Here is a 22,181-nt window from a genome sequence, read left to right as displayed (position 1 = left end):
TAAACCCCATTGACCAACCGAAACCCCCGCGCAGTGGATAATAAAGCCCAGCAGGCCAGAGAAAGTGATGACCTCAACGGTTCTCATTGTGCAAGGCCAGATGGTCCAATCGCCGAGAATCGGATGATTTCAGGACGAATCACCCAGCTCGCCAGTTGCACGCCCGGCGGGCAGCGTCCCGGGGGCCCGATCGAGAACCGGGCCAGACCTAGACCCTTACAGTTGAAAATTGGGAAACCTTGTTGCGAGGTGCTTGGCATTGTATGAAGGACAGACTATCGAGTACAGAAGTACTGCGAAGGGGGGAGAGGTTGCCGGGTGAAAATGGCATGGCATGTACGGAAAGCTTAGGTATCCGAGTTTGATGGATGCGCATTATTTTCTCGTGAAGGTGCCCCCAAGTCTTGCCGTCTGTGAATGGGTCGAGAGCTGAGGGATGTTAGGTTCAAACGGACGACGCTCAGGCCAGAGGGAGTGGATACAATGGTGCAGGGCGGGCGAGGCTGGACTCGCGGGATAGGCGTAAGTTGATCCCGGATCTGCAGGTGTCACGGTCGTCGAGGGGCTGGCGGTAAAAGAGACTAAAGCATGCAGGTCGACAACATGCCTGATAAGAGTGAATCTGGTTTCCGGAATGGGTGTTTGGAAGGAGAAGTATGAAACACAGAGAAGAGAGTAGAGAAAGGTAAGGGGCTTCAATTGGTGGACAGAGGACAGAAGGACAATCGAGGACTCGTTTGTTCAGATGAAGCCGAGTCTAGATCGAAACAATAAGCCCCAAAAGAACCTCTTTTACGGGAAGCCGGAGGAGGTTGAACCGGGCCAGTCAGTTTTGTGGTTGACGAGAAGTTTGTACTGTCCTGTCGCTCTGGGCGAGCACAGCAACCTCTGGTGGGGCCTGAAAATCGAATGCGTCAACGTTGGGACCCGCAATCACATGCAAAAAATCCAGCTTATCAGAAGCTGCTCGTGTCGCAAACTCGACGAGAGCGGTAATTGCGCGCCAAACGACTGCTGATCGGGCGAATGATGAACGGTGGGCAGATAGCCAGGTAGTATATACAGTCGCGATAAGAACGGTCGCTACATTCGCTCGTGGTAACAGGTGGGATACGGGACTAGGTTTGGAGGGGGAGAGGGGAAGGGCCCAAGAACCCAAGAACCACGAGAGAACCCAAATGCAATTCCGGACGAGGAAGAATAACATTCGATTCAGTAGAAGTGGATGCGACACCTGCAGGATGGCAATTAGCTCAAAGTTCAAACCCCCCAAACCAGGGGAGTGTGCACAGATGATGCCATTGCGCTGGGGCCCTCGAGGAGGCCAATTGCATAATGAGAGCGCAATCGAGCAATCACATGTGAAAAATGGTCGTATATACTTCCTGCCAGCCCACCTTCCTCTTACCAAAAAAATACTTTATCCTAGTCTCCGTTGTCTCTCTTGTCCTACAGGTCCCGCTTGTCCTACTTTATCATACCTCGTCATTTCCTGGATTTTCTCTCGCTCGTCTCCCTCTTTATCTTTCTCTCCTCCTCTTCCCCTCTGAAATCTTAATGCCCCACGCCCACTCGGACATGATGGGTCAACCAATTGTGAACGGCGAGAAGACTCATTCTCAATTCCTCGATGTAAGAATATACCCTCCCCCTACCATCGATATTTACCCAAGATATCGATTCTAACATCCTCTCGTCTCCCCTTTCCAGCATCTCACCTCCTACCCCGTCGTCTCCGACTCCATCTCCCTCTTCAAGAGCAACCCCTACGGCGCCAAGTCCATCGAGCTCAGCGACCACGCCTACGCCCGCCTCGCCAAGCCAGTCCTGCCCTACTTCTCCACTCCCTACAGCTATGTCGCACCTTACCTGGCCCGCGCCGATGCTCTGGGTGACAAGGGCCTGAGCCAGATCGACTCGCGCTTCCCCATCATCCGTGAAGAAACTCAGAAGATCCGCGGCACCATCTACAACACCGCTGGGTTCCCGGTCCGTGTAGCTGGCGACGTCAAGCAGCATCTCTTCGAGATCTACGGCTCTGAGTACAAGAAGTGCGGTGGTGATGGCGTCGTCGCTTCCAGCAAGGCTATCATCACGACGAGTCTGGTGCTGTCGACTGAGTCGCTGACTTATCTCACTACCTGGTTCCAGAAGGCCAAGGAGGAGGCCAAGGAAGTAGTGAACGAGAAGACCAACAGCCACTGATGTAGATTGTTCTTGTCTCCTCCTTGAGCGTTTGGTTTTTTTCTTCTTTTCCTTTCGTGTGGTCTTTTTTGTTTTTTAGAGAAAATTATACCTGTCTTTGCGATCATTTATACTGTGGTTTTGTTTTCTATGATGATTGTTCCCTCAATTGGTTGATCTCCGTGCTTGTCCTGGGTCTATCGGGAGATGTAATTGCGACAGTTCCCGCTGATATATGTTCGCCATCTAGTTACTTATACTTGACTTGGTTAGCGTTACGTCATGCGAAAGACTGCGCCTATCCTAAATTCCGAATATGAACACAATTCAATTGCTGTGCAACACCGTAATATTGTCTTCGTCAATTGAACCTCTCACTGTGTAGAAAGCGAAAGACTCGAGGTAGTAGACGTAGCTCGTTCCTTTCCGTTCCGCAAGCGCCAGAGATAAGAGCCGTGCACGGACCAACGCCCGATTCGGCCAAATCAAGTGCCGATAGTCGCGTCGCGTCAAACAATTCCAGACTCTCGCGAACAAAGAAACCCCATCTCCCACACACCTTACACTCCCACTCACACTCTACAACCATGTCTCAAGTTCGCAAACGCCGGGCGGTAAGACTACAGACACCCCCCAAAATACCCTCCATCCTCCCTTCTAACCATCAACCAAAACCCCTCTAACACAAACTCCAGACCAACGCCGACCCCTCCTCATCCCGACGCCAACGACCACGCAGCGACTCCGCCTCCCCAGCAGCAGACATGTCTGACAGCGACAGCGACAATGGCGCACCATCCAGTCTAGACGCCATGGTCAAAAAGATGGTGCGCCTTGCACTGGCGAGCGAGTACTCGCGACTACCCATCCGGCGCACGGATATCAGTACCAAGGTACTTGGTGAACAGGGTACTCGACAGTTCAAGGCGGTCTTTGAGGCGGCGCAGAAGCTGTTGCGGAGTAAATTTGGCATGGAGATGGTTGAGTTGCCCGCGAGGGAGAAGGTGACTATAGGGCAGCGGCGGGGTGAGTCTTTTCTTCTTTTTATATGCTTCCAATCTACAACATCCCAACAGAGACAGATTCCTTCCTCATACATATTGGAGAACCAAAGACTAATCCATCTTCCTTTCCTTCTTGATATATAGCCGCCCAAAAATCTGAAAAACCATCCAGTAGCACCAAATCCTGGATCCTCACTACCACTCTCCCCACCGCATACCGCACACCCGCCATCATCCCGCCCACACGCGCACCCTCCACCACCACCGAAAGCACCTACACCGCACTATACAGCTTTATCATCGCCGTAATCTCGCTAAACGGCGGTTCATTGGGTGAGCAGAAACTCACGCGGTACCTGCGCCGCATGAACGCGGAGGACTACACGCCCATTGACAAGACGGATAAATTGCTCGCGCGGCTGTGTAAGGAGGGGTATCTCGTGCGGACGAAGGAGTCGGATGGTAACGAGGAGATTGTTGAGTTTATGGTTGGGCCGAGGGGGAAAGTTGAGGTTGGGAGTTCGGGGGTGGCGGGTCTTGTGCGGGAGGTTTATGGGCGTGGACGGGGTGCTGGTGCTGGTGCTGGGGAGGAGGGATCTACGCAGTTGGAGCGTGAGATGAGGGCGGAGTTTGAAGAGAGACTTCGACGCAGTTTGGGGATTGTGGGTGTGCGTGAGCACGAGGAGGAGGAGGAGGAGGAGGAAGACGAGGAGCATCGGGAGGAAGAGCGTACGGTTAATGGCCGTGGTGGTGCTGGAGAAGCAGTTCGAAGTGCGAGGACGAGTGGAGCACCGAGACGGTCTTCGAGGAGGGCTACTACTGCACACGAGTCTGAGGCTGAGTCTTCCAGTGAGGAATCAGACACGGAGGATTCGGTCAAGTATGAGAGCGATTGATTTTGCGTCTGAGGCGTGTTTGTGCTATTGATACCCAGATATTGAAGATAGTTGAGAATTTGTTTCAACGCCAGAACCCGGAGGTTAGGTTCTCAATTAACCCAACCAAAATGAATGAGGACCGGTACGAACCTAATGACATGACTATTAACAATCTAGAATCTAAAGCTTGAATTACAACCGAAACGAGTAGGCTTTCATCCGTATATCTGCGGACCGAAATGAAGCTAATCATGACCATGATAGACGATAAAGGACAGACCTATTGCCCCAGTGACTCATTTAAAAAACCCCGCGAAATTCAAAATTGAAAGCCGTCAGCTTGTTCCGACTACATGGTTACTGGTACTCGTGGCCAGTGCCACGATCGAATAGATCCTTAGTCCAGAACGAGCCCTCAAAGGCGACTTGTCGAAGTTTTCCGGCAATCTAAGTATCGAGTACAGTACGGGAGAAAAGCAAAGACAAGAAGATCTCCTATTCAAGCGCTACACATTAGCTAGGAGTTGTCCAGTCCATTGGACCTACCCTATCCCTAGAGGAGCTATGGCACTTAAAACCTTTCAGCCATTTGGCACACGATCGATCGCCTGCACGTTCAACTGTACCAATACTGTCTTCTCCCTATATGGTGGACTTCGACCTCGCAACCCCCCAGCTAAAACGTTTTTAATCGCACGTTTATATATACCACGTTTTAGTGGCATTATAATTAACATTCTCACATAAGATAATAAGCAAATTGGACATTATATGTGCCCATGCCCAGGGACTTGAGAAGAACACACGGTATGTACACCTGAACACCCTCTAATTACACAATCTTCTGGCACCTATTTACCATGTAAGCCAGGGCGGGAAACGAGTACTGGGAGAAAATGCAAAATCAAGATTATGGTAGAGAAGAATATTATCTGAGAGTTTCATGTTGACACTAAGGATGTACAATACAAATGTATGGAGTATGCTGTAGTACTATCTCCGTAAGCTGAGCCACCAGGGCCATACACAGCGCTTGGCGATGGTTGACCCCCACCACACAATCAACTTCAATACCACACAAGATGGACCACGGAGCGACCAAAACAAGAGACTACAGTACCGTATGACAGGTATTCGTCGACAGTATGGTCTATCTACATGTCATCTACAACTGCAAACTACACTTCTACTTTACGGTTCTTGTGAAGAAAGAAAGAAAACAAGTGACATGAGTCACGAATCTGTATGTAGTATTTTTTCAGACTACACAGCAAAGTCTAGCTCCCATCCCATCAAAAGCATTTTTGGTGTTAAGAAATAAAATTAAATTCATCACGGCGTCGCTTATGGTCATCCGCAAATCATTTATTTCTTGCCAGCCTTCTGGGCGGCCTTGGTGACCTTACCGGCACCACCGGCAGACTTGTCGACGGACTTGATGACACCGACGGCAACGGTCTGGCGCATGTCACGGACGGCGAAACGGCCGAGAGGGGGTAGTCGGTGAAGGCCTCAACACACATGGGCTTGGAGGGAATCATCTTGACGATGGCGGCATCACCGGACTTGATGAACTTGGGGTGGTCCTCAACGGACTTACCGGTACGGCGGTCAATCTTCTCCAGGAGCTCAGAGAACTTGCAGGCAATGTGGGCAGTGTGGCAGTCCAGAACGGGAGCGTAACCAGCGCCGACCTGACCGGGGTGGTTCAGGACAATGACCTGAGCGTTGAAGGAAGCGGCAGCAGCGGCGGGGTCGTTCTTGGAGTCGGAAGCGACGTTACCACGGCGAACCTCCTTGACGGAGACGTTCTTGACGTTGAAGCCGACGTTGTCACCGGGGACACCCTCCTTGAGCTGCTGGTGGTGCATCTCAACGGACTTGACCTCAGTGGTGACGTTGGCGGGAGCGAAGGTGACAACCATGCCGGGAGCGATGATACCAGTCTCGACACGGCCAACGGGAACTGTGCCAATACCGGAGATCTTGTAGACATCCTGGAGGGGAAGACGCAGGGGCTTGTTGGAGGGACGGACGGGGGGCTCAATGGCGTCGATGGCCTCGAGGAGGGTCTTGCCAGTGGTCTTGCCGGCCTTGGTCTCCTTCTCCCAACCCTTGTACCAGGGGCAGTTGGAGGAGGGCTCGAGCATGTTGTCACCGTTGAAGCCGGAGATGGGGACGAAGGGGACGGTCTTGGGGTTGTAGCCAACCTTCTTGATGAAGTTGGAGGTCTCCTTGACAATCTCGTTGTAGCGGTCCTCGGACCACTTGCAGGTGTCCATCTTGTTGAGGGCAACAATGAGCTGACGGACACCGAGGGTGAAAGCGAGCAGAGCGTGCTCACGAGTCTGGCCATCCTTGGAGATACCAGCCTCGAACTCACCAGTGCCGGAGGCGATGATGAGGATAGCGCAGTCGGCCTGGGAGGTACCAGTGATCATGTTCTTGATGAAGTCACGGTGACCGGGGGCGTCTGTAGAGGGGGAGATATGTTAGGACCGTGAATCATAAATGTGATGGGATAATAGAATTGTTGAGTGATTCTTACCAATGACGGTGACGGAATACTTGGCGGTCTGGAACTTCCAGAGAGCGATATCGATGGTGATACCACGCTCACGCTCAGCCTTCAGCTTGTCAAGAACCCAGGCGTACTTGAAGGAACCCTTGCCGAGCTCAGCGGCTTCCTATAGTGAGAGAGTTAGCATCGAAAATTTTTTCCAAAGTGGGAGACCACCCAGCCCCACTCATGGAGGGGTCGAGTGAAAATTGTGATTTCCGTACCTTCTCGAACTTCTCGATGGTACGAGTGTCGATACCACCGCACTTGTAGATCAGGTGACCTGTCGAGGGGATCAGAATAGGGTCATTGAGGATGAAACCTCGATGGGCGAGATGAGAGAGGGATGCTTACCGGTGGTGGTGGACTTGCCGGAATCGACGTGGCCGATAACGACGACGTTGATGTGGAGCTTGTCGTCTTTACTGTTGGGAAAAGTCAGCTGCCATTCACAGGATGATGGGGGTTGGGGATGAGTCGATGGCTCTCATCGCGATGAGATGATGGCTCTCATCGCGATGAGATGAGTTCGACCAGGCTCGAAGGACGAGCGCAAGTGAGAGAAGACGTACCCCATGGTGACGGTTGATCAAGAATGAATTCTTGTAGTTCTTTGTAAGATACTAGAAGGATTCCGAAGAAAATTGCTCAGAGACTACGGCGTGCGTAGAGGTACTGAACAAAGGAAGAGAGGTTAGAGGAGGGAAGAGAAGAAGGAGGAAGTGGAAAGGGGGGGGGGGGGGAAGTTATACGTACTGATGCGGACGAGGGGGGGAAAGGAAAAAAATCTGTGGGAGGGGGAGGAGGGGGGGAAATCCTTATATGGAGGGGCAAGCGAGCACCAGGCCAGAGGCGAGGTTTGGGTTAGCCCTTTCCGCGTGCTGGAAGGCTCCACTGTCCACCGGCTGTGGGCACTATGATTGGCCAATGCCCAGCTGATGCCTGTCCAGTGCGTGTGCCCATTGGGCAGGTGAGGGGCAGAGGTCTCCTTCCGCTGGCGGGGCCCAGCAGAATCTTCATCGGCGGCTGGGTGTGTACTCTCTACATGCCTGCAATAGGACACTTGCATTGTCATTCGAAGTATCGACGACTTCTCTCCTTCTGCGTTCCCTGGTTCTGTCCTCCTCCGTGACTCCACTCGATGCGAATTTTTTTTTCATCGCCCTCGCCCAGCCCACTTGATTTGCCCGTGCTGGCCCTCCTATGGGGGCGGCTGGTCGACTGGGCAGCAACGCATGCGGGCCAATCCCTCGTTCGACAAGAGTTCTGCTGGACAGAGTTCTGACTGTTGGATTTTAACCTAGGTTTTGGGGGTTGTATTGGGTTGTTTTTCTTTGTTCTGGTGGGAGCTCCTCGAGGCAGAGTTTTTTGCTCCTGCACCTCAGCTTATCGAGGGGCCAAAGAACCCCGCGGCCGAGGGGCAGTCCGTCACCGCCAAAGCAGGACCCACCACGATGACTTCAACCATGTCGTGCAGTGTTGCCACATTATTATTGTATAGAAAATAGAGAGGCACAAATCATACTATTGTCCTCAAATTGAGTACTTTTTTTTTTCCTGTTTTGTTGCTGTCGGGCTCTCTTTTAAGCCTAGTCCAGCGATCGCTATATCCATAGATAGTCCATAGTCCTGTATTATTGTCAATGACTCGACCGCTCGTGGGGACCCGTGGTTGTGGCCAACCCAATTTTTCCGGGACTCAATTTGGCCGTTTGATCTGTGCGCAGCTCCCACTGACGTCGATCCAAATTCAGCTATATCAACAACGCGGATAGATGAAGATATAGTATAGAAAATATATTCATTCGTTGTAGGGCCTGACTAATTCAACCGGGGTATCTCTATCGTTGGCTGCAGTCCTAAACGCCCTTTTCGCTGAACCCGGTCGCAAAATGCGCCATTTTTTGTGATATCTGAAACAGACCCCCGACGCCCGTGATATTTCCACATCCAATCCCTCGTCAAAGCAGAGGGATAAGAAGGAAAGCACTATAAAAAACCCCCCAAAAGCAGCAAAATGCAAAATAAACGAGGGGCACAGCGAAGCGCAAATGCTATTAGACCTCGAAGCAGAGTCAAAAACAATCGCTCCCTTCCAGGCCCCTCAATTCTCTCTCCACCGAGCACCACAGCTCGTACACTGCGCCTGTCAGTCATGCCCGTGTCCATGCAAACGGTAATCGGTGATATGTAAGGGAGAGACCGACCTTCAAGAACGTAGTCATCGGTTCGTCGGCGCTACGAATCTGCAGCTGGAAGAAGTATGCACGGTCCCCATTGCAGTTCTCCGCCGGGCATTGAGCTGCAGGAAAAAGGGAGAGAAAAAGCTGTCAGCTGTACTGTACCTGCAACCGGCCCTGAGACGATCCTGGGAAGACCCCCAGGATGTTGGAGTCTGCAACTTACTAGCAACGCTGTCGGCGTTGGCAAACTCGTTTGCGCCGCCAAAGACGTCTTCCACTTCCTTCTGCTTCATCTCGGTCTTCTCATAGTATGACTTGTCGCCGATGATGTCTTCGTAAGGGCAGGTGCGGCACTCGAAGCGGTTCACGCCCATCGGGTACTGAGTGGTCGAGTCCGCCCGGGAGATGGTCAGCACATTGCTGCAGTTGGGACAGACTATAGCGGGCAAGGAAATATGTCAGTGCAGGGTTCAGGCTATTGTTCAAGGTCATCGCTGGCCCAGCTTGACGCTGGACTCGGCTCGGGGGAGGAATATCACGAACAGACGAGCGGCATCTCGACAGCTTCTTAGGTTGAACGTAGTGGTCGATAGCTCTCTTGTTTGGAATGCGCAAGAAAGAGTGTAACGACTTTAGAGAAAAGAAACCAACGCCGCCAACCCTGCGGTCGTCTTTGAAATCGCTAACTGGAATCGCAAACCTCCAATGCGCGGAAATAGCTAGGCGCGCGGCTAACTCGTGCGGCGGGGGGTCCGGAAAATCACATGATCCGGGCATATGGGATGTCCCTGGGGAAAGCAACGCCCGGGATTTACTATTCGTGTCTTGACAAAAGAGCTTGGCTTGTTTTGTTTCGAACTTTTTTTCGCCGTGTACATACTATCAGTCCCTGCCCTTGCAGCAAGGTTTCGCGACCACTCCAATTTCCTGTTCTCTGGCTGGTCCACTACACACGGCTGCCTGCGTTTCAGCGTCACCAACTCGTCCCTGATTCCGCGCAACGAGATTCCTTACAACTCTCCCAAGAAAGCCTCAATTCCAACGATTAAAGACAATGGCTGACGACGAGGTGAGTAATTTGACACTGATATATTGCTCCATTAAGCTGCTGCTAACAAGACACTTTGATTTCAGGGTGCTTCTCCCCGCGAGCTGGTCGTGGAAGCCTGCCGCCGCGACCAACCACACCTAATTGAGCAAGTCCTGCACGACATGGAGAACCAATCCAACGAGGACGTAGCCAAATTCTTCAACAAAGTCACAGATTCCATGGGAAACCACGCATTGCACATCTGCGCCAGCTACGGCAGTTGTACGTCAGCCCCCCCTCGGCCGCTACTTACATCCGCACCATCCCATACTTGGACCGCAATACTAACTCATTGATGATTTCCTGCCACAGACGATGTCATGGACGCCCTATTTGACATCCAATACTTCGAATGTGACCCCTCACCCGCATCGACAAGGACACACCACTGCACACCGCCGTACGTTTCGCCAACGAGAAAGACGCCGAGCTGGGCGCCGAGATGATCGCCATGATGTGCGAGGCTGGCTGCGATCCGCGCGTGCGTAACAAGCATGGGCAAAAACCGGCGGACTTGGTCTATGATAAGCCTGCCATTAAGCAGACGCTTGCTTCGGCGGAGTATATCTTGGCGGAGGGTATTCGCAATGATGAGGGGAATGGGTCGGTGCATGATAGTGCCAGTGATAGCGAGTAAGCTGGTGATGGGGTGTATGCCTCGAGAGGTTGGGATCTTTTCCTCATAGATGCTGTTGGGACGGATCCAGGGGAGATGCTGTCTTTGAGCGTTGGTCTGTATTTCTGTCTGACCATACAATTTTGCACGTTAGATTTGGCCTTGTTATGTGTTCTGTTCTTTCGAGGCTATGATGATTACGAATAAAGTCCATTGCATGTTTTGAAGGTCAAGATAAGGTTACTGTAGGGTACTGCAAAGCTCGGGCTTGGGCTGTCCCAGCGGATGTATATATTTTGGGGCCATGACTGAACAGTAGGTGCTCTAGGTAGTGGACAACATTCAGTCTCCAGTACTGCAAAAACATGACCAGGCCTGGGGTTGGCAAGCCGAATTGATCTCATGTCTCGAATAACAAGCATTCTAGTTCTATTTAATCGCATTGAGCTAATCTCATTCTCCCCGATTAATCAAACCCACCCATCCTGCAACTTCAATCTATACTCCGCAATCATCTCCGCCGTGATATTACTCCCCCCACAAACAACAACCACCACCTTCGTCTCCGGCCTCAAATCGGGAATCAATTCCTTCAACCGTTCGCCAACCGCAACCTCCAAGCTAATACCACACGCCAACTCCACCTGCAACCGAGTCTCATCCGCCAATCGCACGACACCCCTCGCAGCCTCGGCGTCTGAGCCCACAACGCTGGTGACTTCAATGCCCGCCGGTGGGGATACAGCATTTGCGAGAGTCTTTTCCGCGACGCACAATGCGCCTAGCGAAGTAGCCCGGGACTCGATGGCAGATAGAGAAGAAAGTTTGCCTTGCCGAAGCGCATGCGCCAAGGAGTCTGCGCCGCGGGTTTCCACCGCGAGAACACGCACGTTCTTTGCTGGAGAGGTATCTGTAGTGGAAGTCGACGAAGAAGAAGAAGACTTGATGTACTTCTCCAACCCATCAATCATCCCATTAAACAACCCACCACCCCCAACACTGCACACAACCACATCCGCCGGAAACCCGCTCTGCTCACCATCCTCTCTAGGAGGCAATTGCCTCGCCATCTCACCAATCATACCCCCAGCACCCTCCCAAATCAACGGGTGATCGAACGGGGGAACATACACATTCACACTCTCCGCCAAACCAGCCCCAGCCCTAGAACCAGCCGCACTCTGGACCTGGGCCTGGGCTTGATTCTCAATAAACTCCCGTCGCAAATACGAATCAGCGTCAAACCAGCTCTCCCCGTGCTGAATCACCTCTGTCGCCCCGGCATCCCGGAGCTTGGCTATCATTAGCGGCTTCGTGCTGTGCGGGACGATCACGGTGCAAGCGCAGCCTAGATCGCGGGCTGCGTGGACGGCGGCTAGACCGGCGTTGCCGCCGGACGAGCTATAGAAATGTACGCTCTTGGCCTTGTTGGCATTGTTTTTGAGTTCAGAGAGGATTAGGTTGCCGATTCCTCTGGGTAAGGTTAGTTTTGCTGGGCTCTTGAATCGTAGTGTGGGGAGAAGGGGGTATTTAGGGTGGTGAAGGGAATGACTTACCGGGATTTGAAGGAGCCGGAGGGTTGGAGAAGCTCTAGTTTGAGGAATACGTGGCTGAAGGATGGCTGGGTTAGTATATTTGGCTTCTGTGCTATTCCTGGTGAGGGCCCCTTGTTTGAGGGGAACTGGTCTCACCATCCTGCTTGCTTGGAGAGGGTGGCCGATTCAATTAGTGGAGTTTCGATCCAGGGCTTCTTGGTGGAAGTGTGCATTTCGGCGATATCTTGATTGAGTTACAAGATGACAATTCGTGGAGGGCGTAGGTAAGTTTTATACACGGGGTTCCCTCCCCAGCCTTACAGCCTTACAGGGGTAGGCTATCAGCACCCCCACCAGCGCGGGATGACAACGACAGGGCGTGCCGAACTTGATTTGTAGAAGATTCGAGTCTTTGCCATCTCACTACATGTCTACCATACAGCAAATTATTAATCATGGTAGAAAGAACAGGATTAACGTAGAATACAAATCACATTGGATATCATCTAGCCCACAAAAAGACAAAATCGAAAATCTAAGTCTCGAAATACACGAATGCAGGCTGTGCTAGTAGATAGTCATAGTAGACGAGACAAAATTGAAACAAAATATATGGAACAAATGCATCCATCAGCCTAGCTCAACAACTCCTGACCGAAACAGAACTTTTACGTTCGAAACAAGATACATTCCCCCCTACTGCGCACCGGCGTTGGCCTTCTTGGCCAGCACGTTCAGCGCACTACCAGCCAGAATGAACGCAGACTGATCCTTACTGAGCGTGTGCTGGACAGGGATCACGAACGACTCGCCAGTCTTCTTCTTGGTCACGCGCAGCTGGATCTCGCCCTGGCCACCGGCCTGGAGGACGTCGTACAGGCCGACGGTGTCGACGACATCGCAGGCATCAATGCGGTCATAGTCCTCGCGGTTAGCAAAAGTCAATGGCACAACACCCTGCTTCTTCAAGTTGGTCTCGTGGATACGGGCGAAGCTCTTGGACACGATCACACGGCCACCCAGGTAGCGGGGCTGCAGAGCAGCGTGCTCACGGGCGGAGCCCTCACCGTAGTTATCTTCCGCAACAACAAGCCACTCGATGCCGCGCTGCTTCCACTGCTCGGCCAGCTCGGGGATCGAGTGCTGGTTGCCGCTCTCGTCGTAGGCAACATTGGTCTCGCCGGTGGCGGCGTTGACGGCACCGATCAGAGTGTTGGCTGAGATGTTGGGCAAGTGGCCCTTGTACTTGAGCCAGGGGCCAGCAGCGGAGATGGTGTCCGTGGTACACTGGCCCTTGACCTTGTACAGCACCTGCAGGCCGCTAAGATCGCCCTTGGGGAAGGGGGCGAAGGGCTCGAGCAGAGCCAGGCGGTCCGAGGTCGGGGAGACGATGACCTCCTGCGAGGGATCAGGGACAGCAGCGCTGGGAAGGAACCTGGGGTTACCCTCCTCGAAGCCGGCCTTGGGCAGGTCGAAGCCCTTTGGAGGCTGGAACTTGAAGGTCTCGCCGCTAGGGGTGGTCAGAGAGTCTGTCATAGGGTTGAAGGTGGTGCTGCCAGAGTAGGTGAGAGCGGTAACGAGCTCCGGAGAAGCCAGGAAATTCATAGTCTTGCGGTTACCATCGTTACGGCCGGGGAAGTTGCGGTTGTAGGAGGTAAAGATGGCATTGTCCTCGCCCTTGGGCACGCCGTCGGTACGGTTCCACTGGCCAATACAGGGGCCGCAGGCGTTAGCCAGGACGATACCGCCGGCCTCGGAGAAGGTATTCAGGGTCTGGTCACGGTCGAGGGTTGCGCGGATCTGCTCACTACCGGGAGTAATGAAGAAGTCCGACTTAGGCTTGAGACCAGCAGCTGTGGCCTGCTTGACCAGGTCCTCAGCGCGGGTCATATCCTCATACGAGGAGTTCGTGCAGCTGCCAATAAGACCGGCACCGAAAGTCTCAGGCCACTTCTTCTCGCGCACAGTATCGGCGAACTTGGACAGAGGAACGGAGAGATCTGGAGTGAAGGGACCGTTGATGTGAGGCTCCAACTCCGACAGGTTGATAGTAATCAACTGGTCATACTCGGCAGTGCTATCAGCCCGTAGAAGGTTACCAGGGCCAGAAGCAGCGATCTCAGCCGCAGCCCTAGCAACGTGACCACGGTGAGTGGCCTCAAGGTAGGGCACCATGCTAGGCGAGAAGGGGAACAGCGAGGTCGTAGCGCCAACCTCGGCACCCATGTTACAGCAGGTGGCCATACCCGTGCAGCTAAGAGTCTCGACACCAGGGCCGTGATATTCAATCACGAAGCCAGTACCGCCACGAACGGTCAGCTTACCAGCCAAGTGCAGAATAATATCCTTTGGTGAAGCCCAGCCGCTCAGCTGGCCCTCAAGACGAACACCAAGAATCTTCGGGGCCTTCAACTCCCAGGGAGCATCAACGAGAGCATCAACGGCATCAGCTCCACCCACACCGATGGCAATGGCACCCAGACCACCACCGTTGGGGGTGTGGCTGTCAGTGCCAAGCATCATCAGACCAGGGGCAGCATAGTTCTCCAGGACGCTCTGGTGAATGATACCAGCACCCGGAGGCCAGAACTCAATACCATAGCGCTTGGCAGCACTCTCCAGGAAATCAAACACCTCGGCATTACCCTTGATCGAAGCCGGCAGATCGGTATCGGCACCGCGCTCACCAACAATCATGTGGTCACAGTGAATACTGGCGGGAACGGCAGTTGAGGGCAGACCGCAAGACATGAACTGGAGCAGGGCCATCTGAGCCGAAGCATCCTGCATGGCCACACGGTCCGGCTTCAACTTCAAGTTGGCCTTGCCGCGGATATCACGGCCATTGTTGGTACCAGAGAGCAGCGATTCCTCTGGGTTGTCCAAATGGGCGTACAGGATCTTCTCGGCGAGAGTCAGGGCACGGTCAGCACCCAGCACCTTCCGGACCTGCTCGAGATTGCGGACAATCTTGGGGTAGGGCGGCATACGCGACGAGGCGGCTTCGGTGGCCAGGCCACGGGAGAGTCGTTGCGGAGACAGGCGTGCGGCCAGCTATGGGAGTCAGTCTTGCATACCACAATGGAACCCGGTAGCCAATGCAGCTTGGTACTTACCCTGCGGGAGGCGGCAGCCCGCTGCCATACTAGCTGGCTCACCATTCTCAATTGCGGAGGGGTGGAAACTGGGGAAAGAGAGGCAGGGTTGAGGAAGTTCCCAAGGGCTTTTTTTCTCGGTCGGCTTTTCGTTATTTGCAGAGCCGCTGATTGGCCTGTCATTGCGCCGATACCGGGATCGCCACGAATGTGGGGAAGCGATTCGGAACTAACCTTCGGACCTTCCAGTGTTCGTATAATAGGTCAGATAAGTATCACAAGAGCTATTTGAGTGGACTAGAAGCTGTGATATGTGGTCGAGAAATCCCTTTTCGGCTGGTATTTGACACTAGGGAGCGGTTCGGGTTTATCATGCCGAGTCACCCAGCTATAGAAGTCTTGATCTATCAATGTTGCTTTGTCATTTTTGTCGACCAAATCATGGATCATGACTGGAAACTGTTCTTGCCTAAAGAGCGATTTAGTCGAGCAATATACAACTTTTGACAAGGAAAAAAAAAATTCAATTGAATATTCAAAAATATTGGCATAGCAGAATCCCCTCCACCCATATCCGATGCCAATGCCCGACTCGAGCTCAGAACTGCCCCAGATTGAACGCCCCGCATGTCATCAAGAACCAGGAACAGAAACAGAAAAGAAAAATCATTAAACACGTAAAGTCACAGGGCAGTCGAGGGCATTTCATGAATGGTAAGTCCTCCTTGCACACAAGTATGAATGGAAACATGTCAGATAGAAGCAAAGGCTTGTTTCTACAAGGAAGACCAGCCTAGGATTGGGACTCATCCTCGGCAACGGCAGCCCGGAGCTCCCAGACCAGGTCGTAGCACTCGGCAAGTAGAGAGTTGACACTGCCTTGACCCTCTGGGATATCTGGACCAATGTAGAATTTGCCGTCGACCCGCATGTTATCAATCGAATTGAGCTACTCTCATTAGTATAGGAACCGTGAGGTGCGTAATACAAAGGGAGTGGAATGTCATACCTTCATACTGTAAGGGTACAGCTCGCGAGAGTTGGACACGCCTCCGGATTCCTTAACCTCAATGAGACATCTGCGAAGAGTCTGGAGCTGATTGTAAACAGGTAGAAGGGCCTCGGACACGGGCTCGGAGGAGATCAAAAGCGCGTAGATGTATGCGTAGCTGCGTCGGATAAGGTAAAGCAATGTCTGGATGGATCACGGAGTTAGAGAGACTCGACCGAAGCTATGAGGCAGAAGACTTACCCGCTGCGCGTGAAGATCGGCGGGTTGGCCTTCAGCATCGACAAAGTTGCCATTCACTCGGGCCTCGTCAATTCGATCAAGCTTCCGCTGGTATCCAAACAAATCGGTCTCCCGGAGCGACCAAGCTTGGGTGACCGAAAGTCGATCGAGCTGATTGCGAATCTCGAGAAGGCGATCGTACTGTTCCTGGAACCGTTCATCGATTTTGCCCTCGCTACATTTCAATCAGCCACTAGTCGATAGATCTCAGGAAAGACGGGAACTTACCGCTCGAGAACAATTTCGGTCCACCGCCAGCAGCGTTCCATCAGCGACTTCAGATCATCGGATCCAGCCTGAACATTGCCGTCGGCGTCCACAAACTTGCCATCCTTGAGAGTATTTTCAATCTTCTTTAGCTGTTCTCGAAGGTTGTTCACTTCCGTGGCAGAGAACTAAAAGGAAGGAACAGCGTTAACCAATATTCTCGTGGATACACATTCCAAAGGGAAACATACTTTGGACCGGGTGTTCACAGCAGCTGTGGACCTCAGGATAGACACCAGGGTCTCATGTGTCTGTACAAGGCCGGGCGCAAGAACGGCGAGTCCCTTTTGTAATTTTGCCAACGAGAGTTGGCAATGTTCCATCCGGCTTTCGAGGAGAGTGAGAAGAGCTGGGGAGTAGGCATCACGCCCGCGGTCAAGGGTCTCTCGCATGGACTCGAGAGTCTTCGTAATGGAGTTCAAATCTTTGGAGCTGTAGAATCCCGCTTCTTCGAGGTGATCGAGAAGGCGCTGAAGTAATCGAAAATATATTAGAACAAAACAGTGTAAGGTCAAAGCATTGTAGAAATACCTGAATTGTAGTTGCAAGCGAGTACCTGGATGATGTGTAAGTACGCATAAGAGATTCGCGGGGTACACTGGCAACTTACACTGCGGGAGCTTCATTGTTCTTACCGACGGTCAAGAAGAGCAAGGAGATCAACTGGAAGCAATCATCAAGGACATAGTCCACTGCGAAAAGATACAAAGTCAGCGACGCTCTGGCATATCCGAGCGCGGGGCATCCGGCACTTACATCGGTTATGTACCAGACGGCGGTCGTGTTCTTTCCGGGCGGCATTGAGCTTATCGACCTCTCCAACTACCTCCTCATACAGTGGGAGAACATCGCGAGACTTGATGTAAGATGACTTGTCTTGTTTCAGGAGAAGGAGGGCATCTCGGGTCCGGAGCAAGCGCTCAAGGATGGGCAGCTCCCGCGGATCCAGCGGGACCGGTACGGCGGGGGAGTCCATGGCCGGAGGCGCAAAGGAAGTTGGAAATGGAAGTTCGGGTGGGATCAACTGTATTTGACGATGCGATCTGGGGTTGAACTGTGGCTGAAAAGGAGACAGAAGATGGTTGTTGGAGGGAACCCCACACGATGTGATGTCAGTTCCGGGACTGATATTGATATCGTCCTGCGATACGGGCTGAGTACGTACTCCGAGATTATGTCATCATAGACTATGACCGGAAATGGACTAGCGTAGAGGCAGTCATTGAGTCACGGGGAGGGCTCAGCGCTAAACCATATTTGGCAAAGCCCTAAGCGAGGGCTTTTTCCCACACACCGCTGGGCTGGTTACCCTGTTCGGATAGGCCTTTGACGATACACTTCTTTCCTTCTCTCCCTTCCCATCTTCATCTTCAAGACACCCAGTCCGGTCAACACCACCCCGTCGACAAAATGTCTACCGCCGAGCTCGCTGTCTCCTACGCCGCTCTGATCCTTGCCGATGATGGCATTGAGATCACCGTACGTGCAATCGTTTCCTGTTGTTGAATTCAAGTTTCATGGAGGATGCCATTCAATTCACGCAACGAGGTTTTTTCCTCTTCGCGCAGAGCTCGAATCGCACCTTGGAAGGATCACGACCGCTGAACTTTGGACTCGACATTTTGTACCGACGAAGATTCTGGCATCAGTGACTAACTAAATATCTTCATATAGGCCGACAAGATCCAGACCATCCTGACCGCCGCCAAGGTCCAGGAGGTTGAGCCCATCTGGGCCTCCATCTTCGCCAAGGTAAATCCTTGAACTCTGCACCGCTGCCTCCCGATTTCCCTGCGACACCCGAATACACGTCGATTCGCGAAAGATTTGAAATATACAGTGACTTACCAACCTTCCAATCTACAGGCTCTCGAGGGCAAGGACGTCAAGGACCTCCTGACCAACGTTGGCTCTGCTGGCCCCGCTGCCTCCGCTGGCCCCGCCGCCGCCGGTGGTGCTGCTGCCCCCGCCGAGGCTGCCGCTGAGGAGAAGGAGGAGGGTGAGTTTTTACTTGATGGACCGTGTGTATGCAGAGTGAACCGATCACTAACTCCCTCACAGAGAAGGAGGAGTCCGACGAGGACATGGGCTTCGGTCTGTTCGACTAAGCGCCTTCACCGTCCCGAATTTGAAGTCGTTTCCTTTTTGCTCTTTCCCTCATCTCTTATTCCGCCTCCGCCTCATGGCTCCCTCGACGATTCTCTCTTGTACTCGATACTCCACGACCCCTGCTACGAAGATCCAAATCACGGGGAAGAAAAAAAAAGAAAATAGCAAAAGATTCAAACGGACATGGACATTCAATGGAGCCTGGGTGCTCGGGTTACCCCCGATTCACAAAGTGGCGGGGCTAGACCCGGTCGGTTGCCGATGTGATACCGAAACTATTGTTGCTTCCAGGATTTATAGGGGAATTGAAGACAGACGTTTGGCACACCTTTCTTTCTGATTTGTCCATGATCGTGACGAAAAAGTCCGGTCTGGCGGGTAGAGATGTATGCTGTGATTCCATTGTTTTGCCCCTGCTAGATGATCTAGCTCCGTTCATGTCCTCTTTCATGCGACCATGAACCAAAGTATTCTCTTTGTGACTGTGCTTCAAGGTATTTTCGTAGTTGAAGTCTATGGGTGAGGCAATATGTAGCAGATTCATCGTCGTTTGCCTTGCACTAGATGGAAGGCATGGTCATACAACCTTCCTAGTTACCTATTCTCATTGGTTACGTACTGTCTTCTTGACTTCTTCGAAATGATAATGGAAAAGTATCGGGTACTGCAAGTTGTGTCTTGCCTTCTGGCTTGTCTATTTCACGAGTAGATGACCAAGGCGGCCGTCAACGATCTTGAAGTCGAAGGATCTTTATAGGTTGTCGATTAAGTTTGATAAGTCCAAGGAGATTTCATCGTCAGCATGGGTCGCTGACTGAATATTACCAAAACCGAACCACTTTCATGGCAGCTAGCGTAAGACCAGTCATTCAGTCACCAATCCACGATACATGCTGAGCTATAGCAAAGTGCTACCGTTAAGCAATCCAATCGCCTCAAACATCCCAAGCACCTTGTATGTACACGGCATTGCATGTTTATCATATCCAAAAGACAAAGGAAAACAGAAAACAGAAACGCCATGCTCGCCTTTTCAAATCCACTAGATGCCTCCTAACTGACTCGAGATGATACAAAGCCATTAATCAAAGCCTCCCATAATTGCTGGGCAAAGCTATCAGACATTCACCAGAAGTGACAAATATTCCACCATAAAAAAAAATTACCCAGCGAAAAGATCAATCATGAGCTTGGCAAGGTTTGAGCGTCTTGAATCGCATAGAGGCGGAATTGAATGAAGATGACCACATCTTCCGCCATGGTGCCCAGAGATCCAATTAGCCAAGGCAGGTTGGTGACCACATAATCATGGTCGGTCGAGTGGCACAGGATCTATACTCAATGTTAGTTTGCTTTAGCTAGTCGCGTCGACTCGAGGAATACATACCCCGGCGCCATAGGTGAGGTTTCCCAGAAGGGAAAGAATGAAGAAGAGGAGCGAGAGGCCTGGAGACGAGTTAGTCAATATTGCGGTATCTTGATTGCTGGATCAAAAGACGTACCTTCACAGGACTGGTCCCGGTAATTCTTATAGATCTGAGGCAATCTCGCTCTGCAACAATGTTAGCTTTACGAATTTCTTCTCGTGAGCTTGGTGTATGACTTACCCAAGATAGCACACAGCACTGGCATAGCCCAAAACCGCACCACCAGTCACCATATCAGCTGGCTTGGTATTCTCTTGTGGTGCCGGCGCCCACATCCCCGTCTGCCAGGCAATCGTCCACCCAGCCATTCCAACCACAAAGATACCAATCACACTAATCAGGTTCTTAATCCATGCCTCGCGCCCGTACTCAATCTCCTCCACAATCTTGGCCAGCGGATCCTCAACCTGGCTCTCGCGACGACCCATACCCTGATGACCGCGCATCGAACCAGATGATCTCCGTCGGCCATGAGCGGCTGGGACAGAGTCGCTGAAACGGCGGCCAAGGAGCGGGGTGGTTGGATCGGGGGTCTCGGTGGAGGAGCGCCGGCGGCGGTGAATATTCTCGAGACGCGCGTTACGCGCCTTGTAGTAGAGACATTGGGCGATTAGCACACCATCTGCGATACAGAAATACACGGCAATGGCAACGATGACGGGAACTAGGCCTGCTAGGACGCCGCCGAGGAGGTTTGTGATATCACCGATGAACCAGACGAAGACGAAGAGGAGGGAGATAGCCTCCGCGTTGCCATTGCGATAGTTCTCGATCAGTTGGGGTACCTGCAGATGATATAGGTTAGAGAGCTGTAATAAATGCTTCTTTCTCTTTTGTTCAGAGTTTTTTTTCGCGGTATTTGGAGGGGTAACCGCTTCAATGCCCCGTGCACGCAGCACGGGTCGACACAATCATGAGAGACAGCGGTCATACCAATAGAAAAATCCAGCAAGTCATAGATACCGAGCCCAGAAGGCCAGATGCTGCTTCACGGGGTGTTAGAGGCACCGTATCCTGCGACGCCATTCTGCTCAGAATCTCCGAGAGTGCCATGATGTGCGTTGCGCCTGTGCAATTTCTGCACGGAGCTTAAAGATAAGGGCGAAGGGCGGGCTGAGCTGCGCGGAAAAATGCAATCGAGTGTCTCCTATGACGGAATCGATGCGGGTCATTCCCGAGGCAACGTGGGCGGCAATGCGAGCTGCACGAGGTACGTGAACGATAATTGGGACTGGAAACGGGTTAGAAATGGAAGTTTTTTAAAGATAAGAAGAAGATTTAGTTAGCGTTGCATCATTGAGAGCACGGTGCCTCGCGAAACAATGGCCGATGACTCAGCGAGTCGATGATGTCGGGCGTGCACGGATGATCGGCCACGCGCGTACATGCATCATCGGAGGTTTGTAGCCAATGCGAGGTGCCGCATTGGACACTCTCAGCCCTACATAATTCGATATCAGATAGCACAGTTACACCAATACTGTAGTCCCGATTCAACTGTTAGAAAGGATGATACAGTACCCAGTAGCAAATATATATATATATTCGTCAAGGATACTCGCGGCTACGTAGGAGACTCAGGTGAGTTAAGGGTTGTTATCTTCGAAGAAGCCTGACGGCGACCACCTAATGGAGGCTATCTACTACCAAAAGGTACTTCGTATACAAGTCCTCGGTATGGATGTAAATCCTACAAACTCCGCCCATCTATACGGTGAAACTATAAATCATTCTCTCCGTGACGATGGAAGCGCATCCAGTCGCGAGAACAGGAAAGCTATTAGCTGACACACCAAATCTGATGTATAAAGGGGTATGCCAGGAAAGTTTTTTCCACTGCGATAGCTGCAAATGTCTGCTTAGATATAGCATGCCCAAAATTTAGTGTGCGCACGGCAAGAATGAAGTAAGATTTCCCTAGTAATTGAGCACTGAAAGGCCT

At 52.1% G+C, this 22,181-nt stretch overlaps 10 protein-coding genes across 10 annotated transcripts; 4 read left to right on the top strand and 6 right to left on the bottom strand.

The window, feature by feature from the left end:
- Positions 1 to 1,557: 1,557 nt before the first annotated feature.
- On the top strand, positions 1,558 to 2,205 carry N7458_007848 (putative pathogenesis associated protein Cap20; the record flags this gene model as incomplete). The annotated part of the gene is made up of 2 exons (XM_056911230.1): positions 1,558 to 1,632; positions 1,711 to 2,205. The coding sequence occupies 2 exons, from the start codon at positions 1,558 to 1,560 to the stop codon at positions 2,203 to 2,205; spliced, it is 570 nt and encodes a 189-aa protein (XP_056764056.1).
- Positions 2,206 to 2,771: 566 nt separating this feature from the next.
- On the top strand, positions 2,772 to 4,084 carry N7458_007847 (MAGE domain-containing protein; the record flags this gene model as incomplete). Its single annotated transcript, XM_056911229.1, has 3 exons — positions 2,772 to 2,798; positions 2,880 to 3,210; positions 3,333 to 4,084. The coding sequence occupies 3 exons, from the start codon at positions 2,772 to 2,774 to the stop codon at positions 4,082 to 4,084; spliced, it is 1,110 nt and encodes a 369-aa protein (XP_056764055.1).
- Positions 4,085 to 5,407: 1,323 nt separating this feature from the next.
- N7458_007846 (translation elongation factor EF-1 alpha) lies at positions 5,408 to 7,068 on the bottom strand (the record flags this gene model as incomplete). The annotated part of the gene is made up of 4 exons (XM_056911228.1): positions 5,408 to 6,539; positions 6,615 to 6,753; positions 6,851 to 6,909; positions 6,981 to 7,068. The coding sequence occupies 4 exons, from the start codon at positions 7,066 to 7,068 to the stop codon at positions 5,428 to 5,430; spliced, it is 1,398 nt and encodes a 465-aa protein (XP_056764054.1). The 3' UTR covers positions 5,408 to 5,427.
- Positions 7,069 to 8,779: 1,711 nt separating this feature from the next.
- Positions 8,780 to 9,365, bottom strand: N7458_007845 (DNA-directed RNA polymerase III core subunit RPC11; the record flags this gene model as incomplete). Its single annotated transcript, XM_056911227.1, has 3 exons — positions 8,780 to 8,928; positions 9,033 to 9,245; positions 9,353 to 9,365. The coding sequence occupies 3 exons, from the start codon at positions 9,363 to 9,365 to the stop codon at positions 8,780 to 8,782; spliced, it is 375 nt and encodes a 124-aa protein (XP_056764053.1).
- A 498-nt stretch (positions 9,366 to 9,863) lies between these two features.
- Positions 9,864 to 10,536, top strand: N7458_007844 (ankyrin repeat-containing protein ANK1; the record flags this gene model as incomplete). Its single annotated transcript, XM_056911226.1, has 4 exons — positions 9,864 to 9,878; positions 9,944 to 10,121; positions 10,212 to 10,216; positions 10,279 to 10,536. The coding sequence occupies 4 exons, from the start codon at positions 9,864 to 9,866 to the stop codon at positions 10,534 to 10,536; spliced, it is 456 nt and encodes a 151-aa protein (XP_056764052.1).
- A 449-nt stretch (positions 10,537 to 10,985) lies between these two features.
- Positions 10,986 to 12,283, bottom strand: N7458_007843 (putative L-serine dehydratase; the record flags this gene model as incomplete). Its single annotated transcript, XM_056911225.1, has 3 exons — positions 10,986 to 11,988; positions 12,072 to 12,125; positions 12,207 to 12,283. The coding sequence occupies 3 exons, from the start codon at positions 12,281 to 12,283 to the stop codon at positions 10,986 to 10,988; spliced, it is 1,134 nt and encodes a 377-aa protein (XP_056764051.1).
- Positions 12,284 to 12,746: 463 nt separating this feature from the next.
- On the bottom strand, positions 12,747 to 15,211 carry N7458_007842 (aconitate hydratase ACO2; the record flags this gene model as incomplete). The annotated part of the gene is made up of 2 exons (XM_056911224.1): positions 12,747 to 15,104; positions 15,167 to 15,211. 2 exons carry the CDS (start codon positions 15,209 to 15,211, stop codon positions 12,747 to 12,749), a joined length of 2,403 nt encoding a protein of 800 aa, XP_056764050.1.
- Positions 15,212 to 15,938: 727 nt separating this feature from the next.
- N7458_007841 (uncharacterized protein) lies at positions 15,939 to 17,679 on the bottom strand (the record flags this gene model as incomplete). The annotated part of the gene is made up of 8 exons (XM_056911223.1): positions 15,939 to 16,094; positions 16,155 to 16,340; positions 16,398 to 16,611; positions 16,665 to 16,831; positions 16,895 to 17,173; positions 17,235 to 17,259; positions 17,314 to 17,395; positions 17,460 to 17,679. 8 exons carry the CDS (start codon positions 17,677 to 17,679, stop codon positions 15,939 to 15,941), a joined length of 1,329 nt encoding a protein of 442 aa, XP_056764049.1.
- Positions 17,680 to 18,007: 328 nt separating this feature from the next.
- rpp1 (ribosomal protein P1) lies at positions 18,008 to 19,089 on the top strand. Its single transcript, XM_056911222.1, has 4 exons — positions 18,008 to 18,182; positions 18,378 to 18,455; positions 18,570 to 18,702; positions 18,765 to 19,089. Exons 1-4 carry the CDS (start codon positions 18,114 to 18,116, stop codon positions 18,809 to 18,811), a joined length of 327 nt encoding a protein of 108 aa, XP_056764048.1. The 5' UTR covers positions 18,008 to 18,113; the 3' UTR covers positions 18,812 to 19,089.
- A 905-nt stretch (positions 19,090 to 19,994) lies between these two features.
- On the bottom strand, positions 19,995 to 21,292 carry N7458_007839 (PQ-loop repeat-containing protein; the record flags this gene model as incomplete). Its single annotated transcript, XM_056911221.1, has 5 exons — positions 19,995 to 20,144; positions 20,200 to 20,258; positions 20,315 to 20,364; positions 20,420 to 21,024; positions 21,173 to 21,292. The coding sequence occupies 5 exons, from the start codon at positions 21,290 to 21,292 to the stop codon at positions 19,995 to 19,997; spliced, it is 984 nt and encodes a 327-aa protein (XP_056764047.1).
- Positions 21,293 to 22,181: the final 889 nt, after the last annotated feature.

This window comes from Penicillium daleae, assembly GCF_028827525.1.
Source record: "Penicillium daleae strain IBT 16125 chromosome Unknown utg000007l_segment0_segment0, whole genome shotgun sequence".
NCBI lineage: Eukaryota > Fungi > Ascomycota > Eurotiomycetes > Eurotiales > Aspergillaceae > Penicillium > Penicillium daleae.
This window is presented reverse-complemented; position numbering and strand designations above follow the sequence as displayed.

Coding starts and splice junctions, on each gene's coding strand:
- rpp1 (XM_056911222.1), top strand. CDS start 18,114: ATGTCTACCGCCGAGCTCGCTGTCTCCTACGCCGCTCTGATCCTTGCC. Junction 18,183..18,377: donor ATGATGGCATTGAGATCACC/GTACGTGCAATC, acceptor ATCTTCATATAG/GCCGACAAGATCCAGACCAT. Junction 18,703..18,764: donor CGCTGAGGAGAAGGAGGAGG/GTGAGTTTTTAC, acceptor ACTCCCTCACAG/AGAAGGAGGAGTCCGACGAG.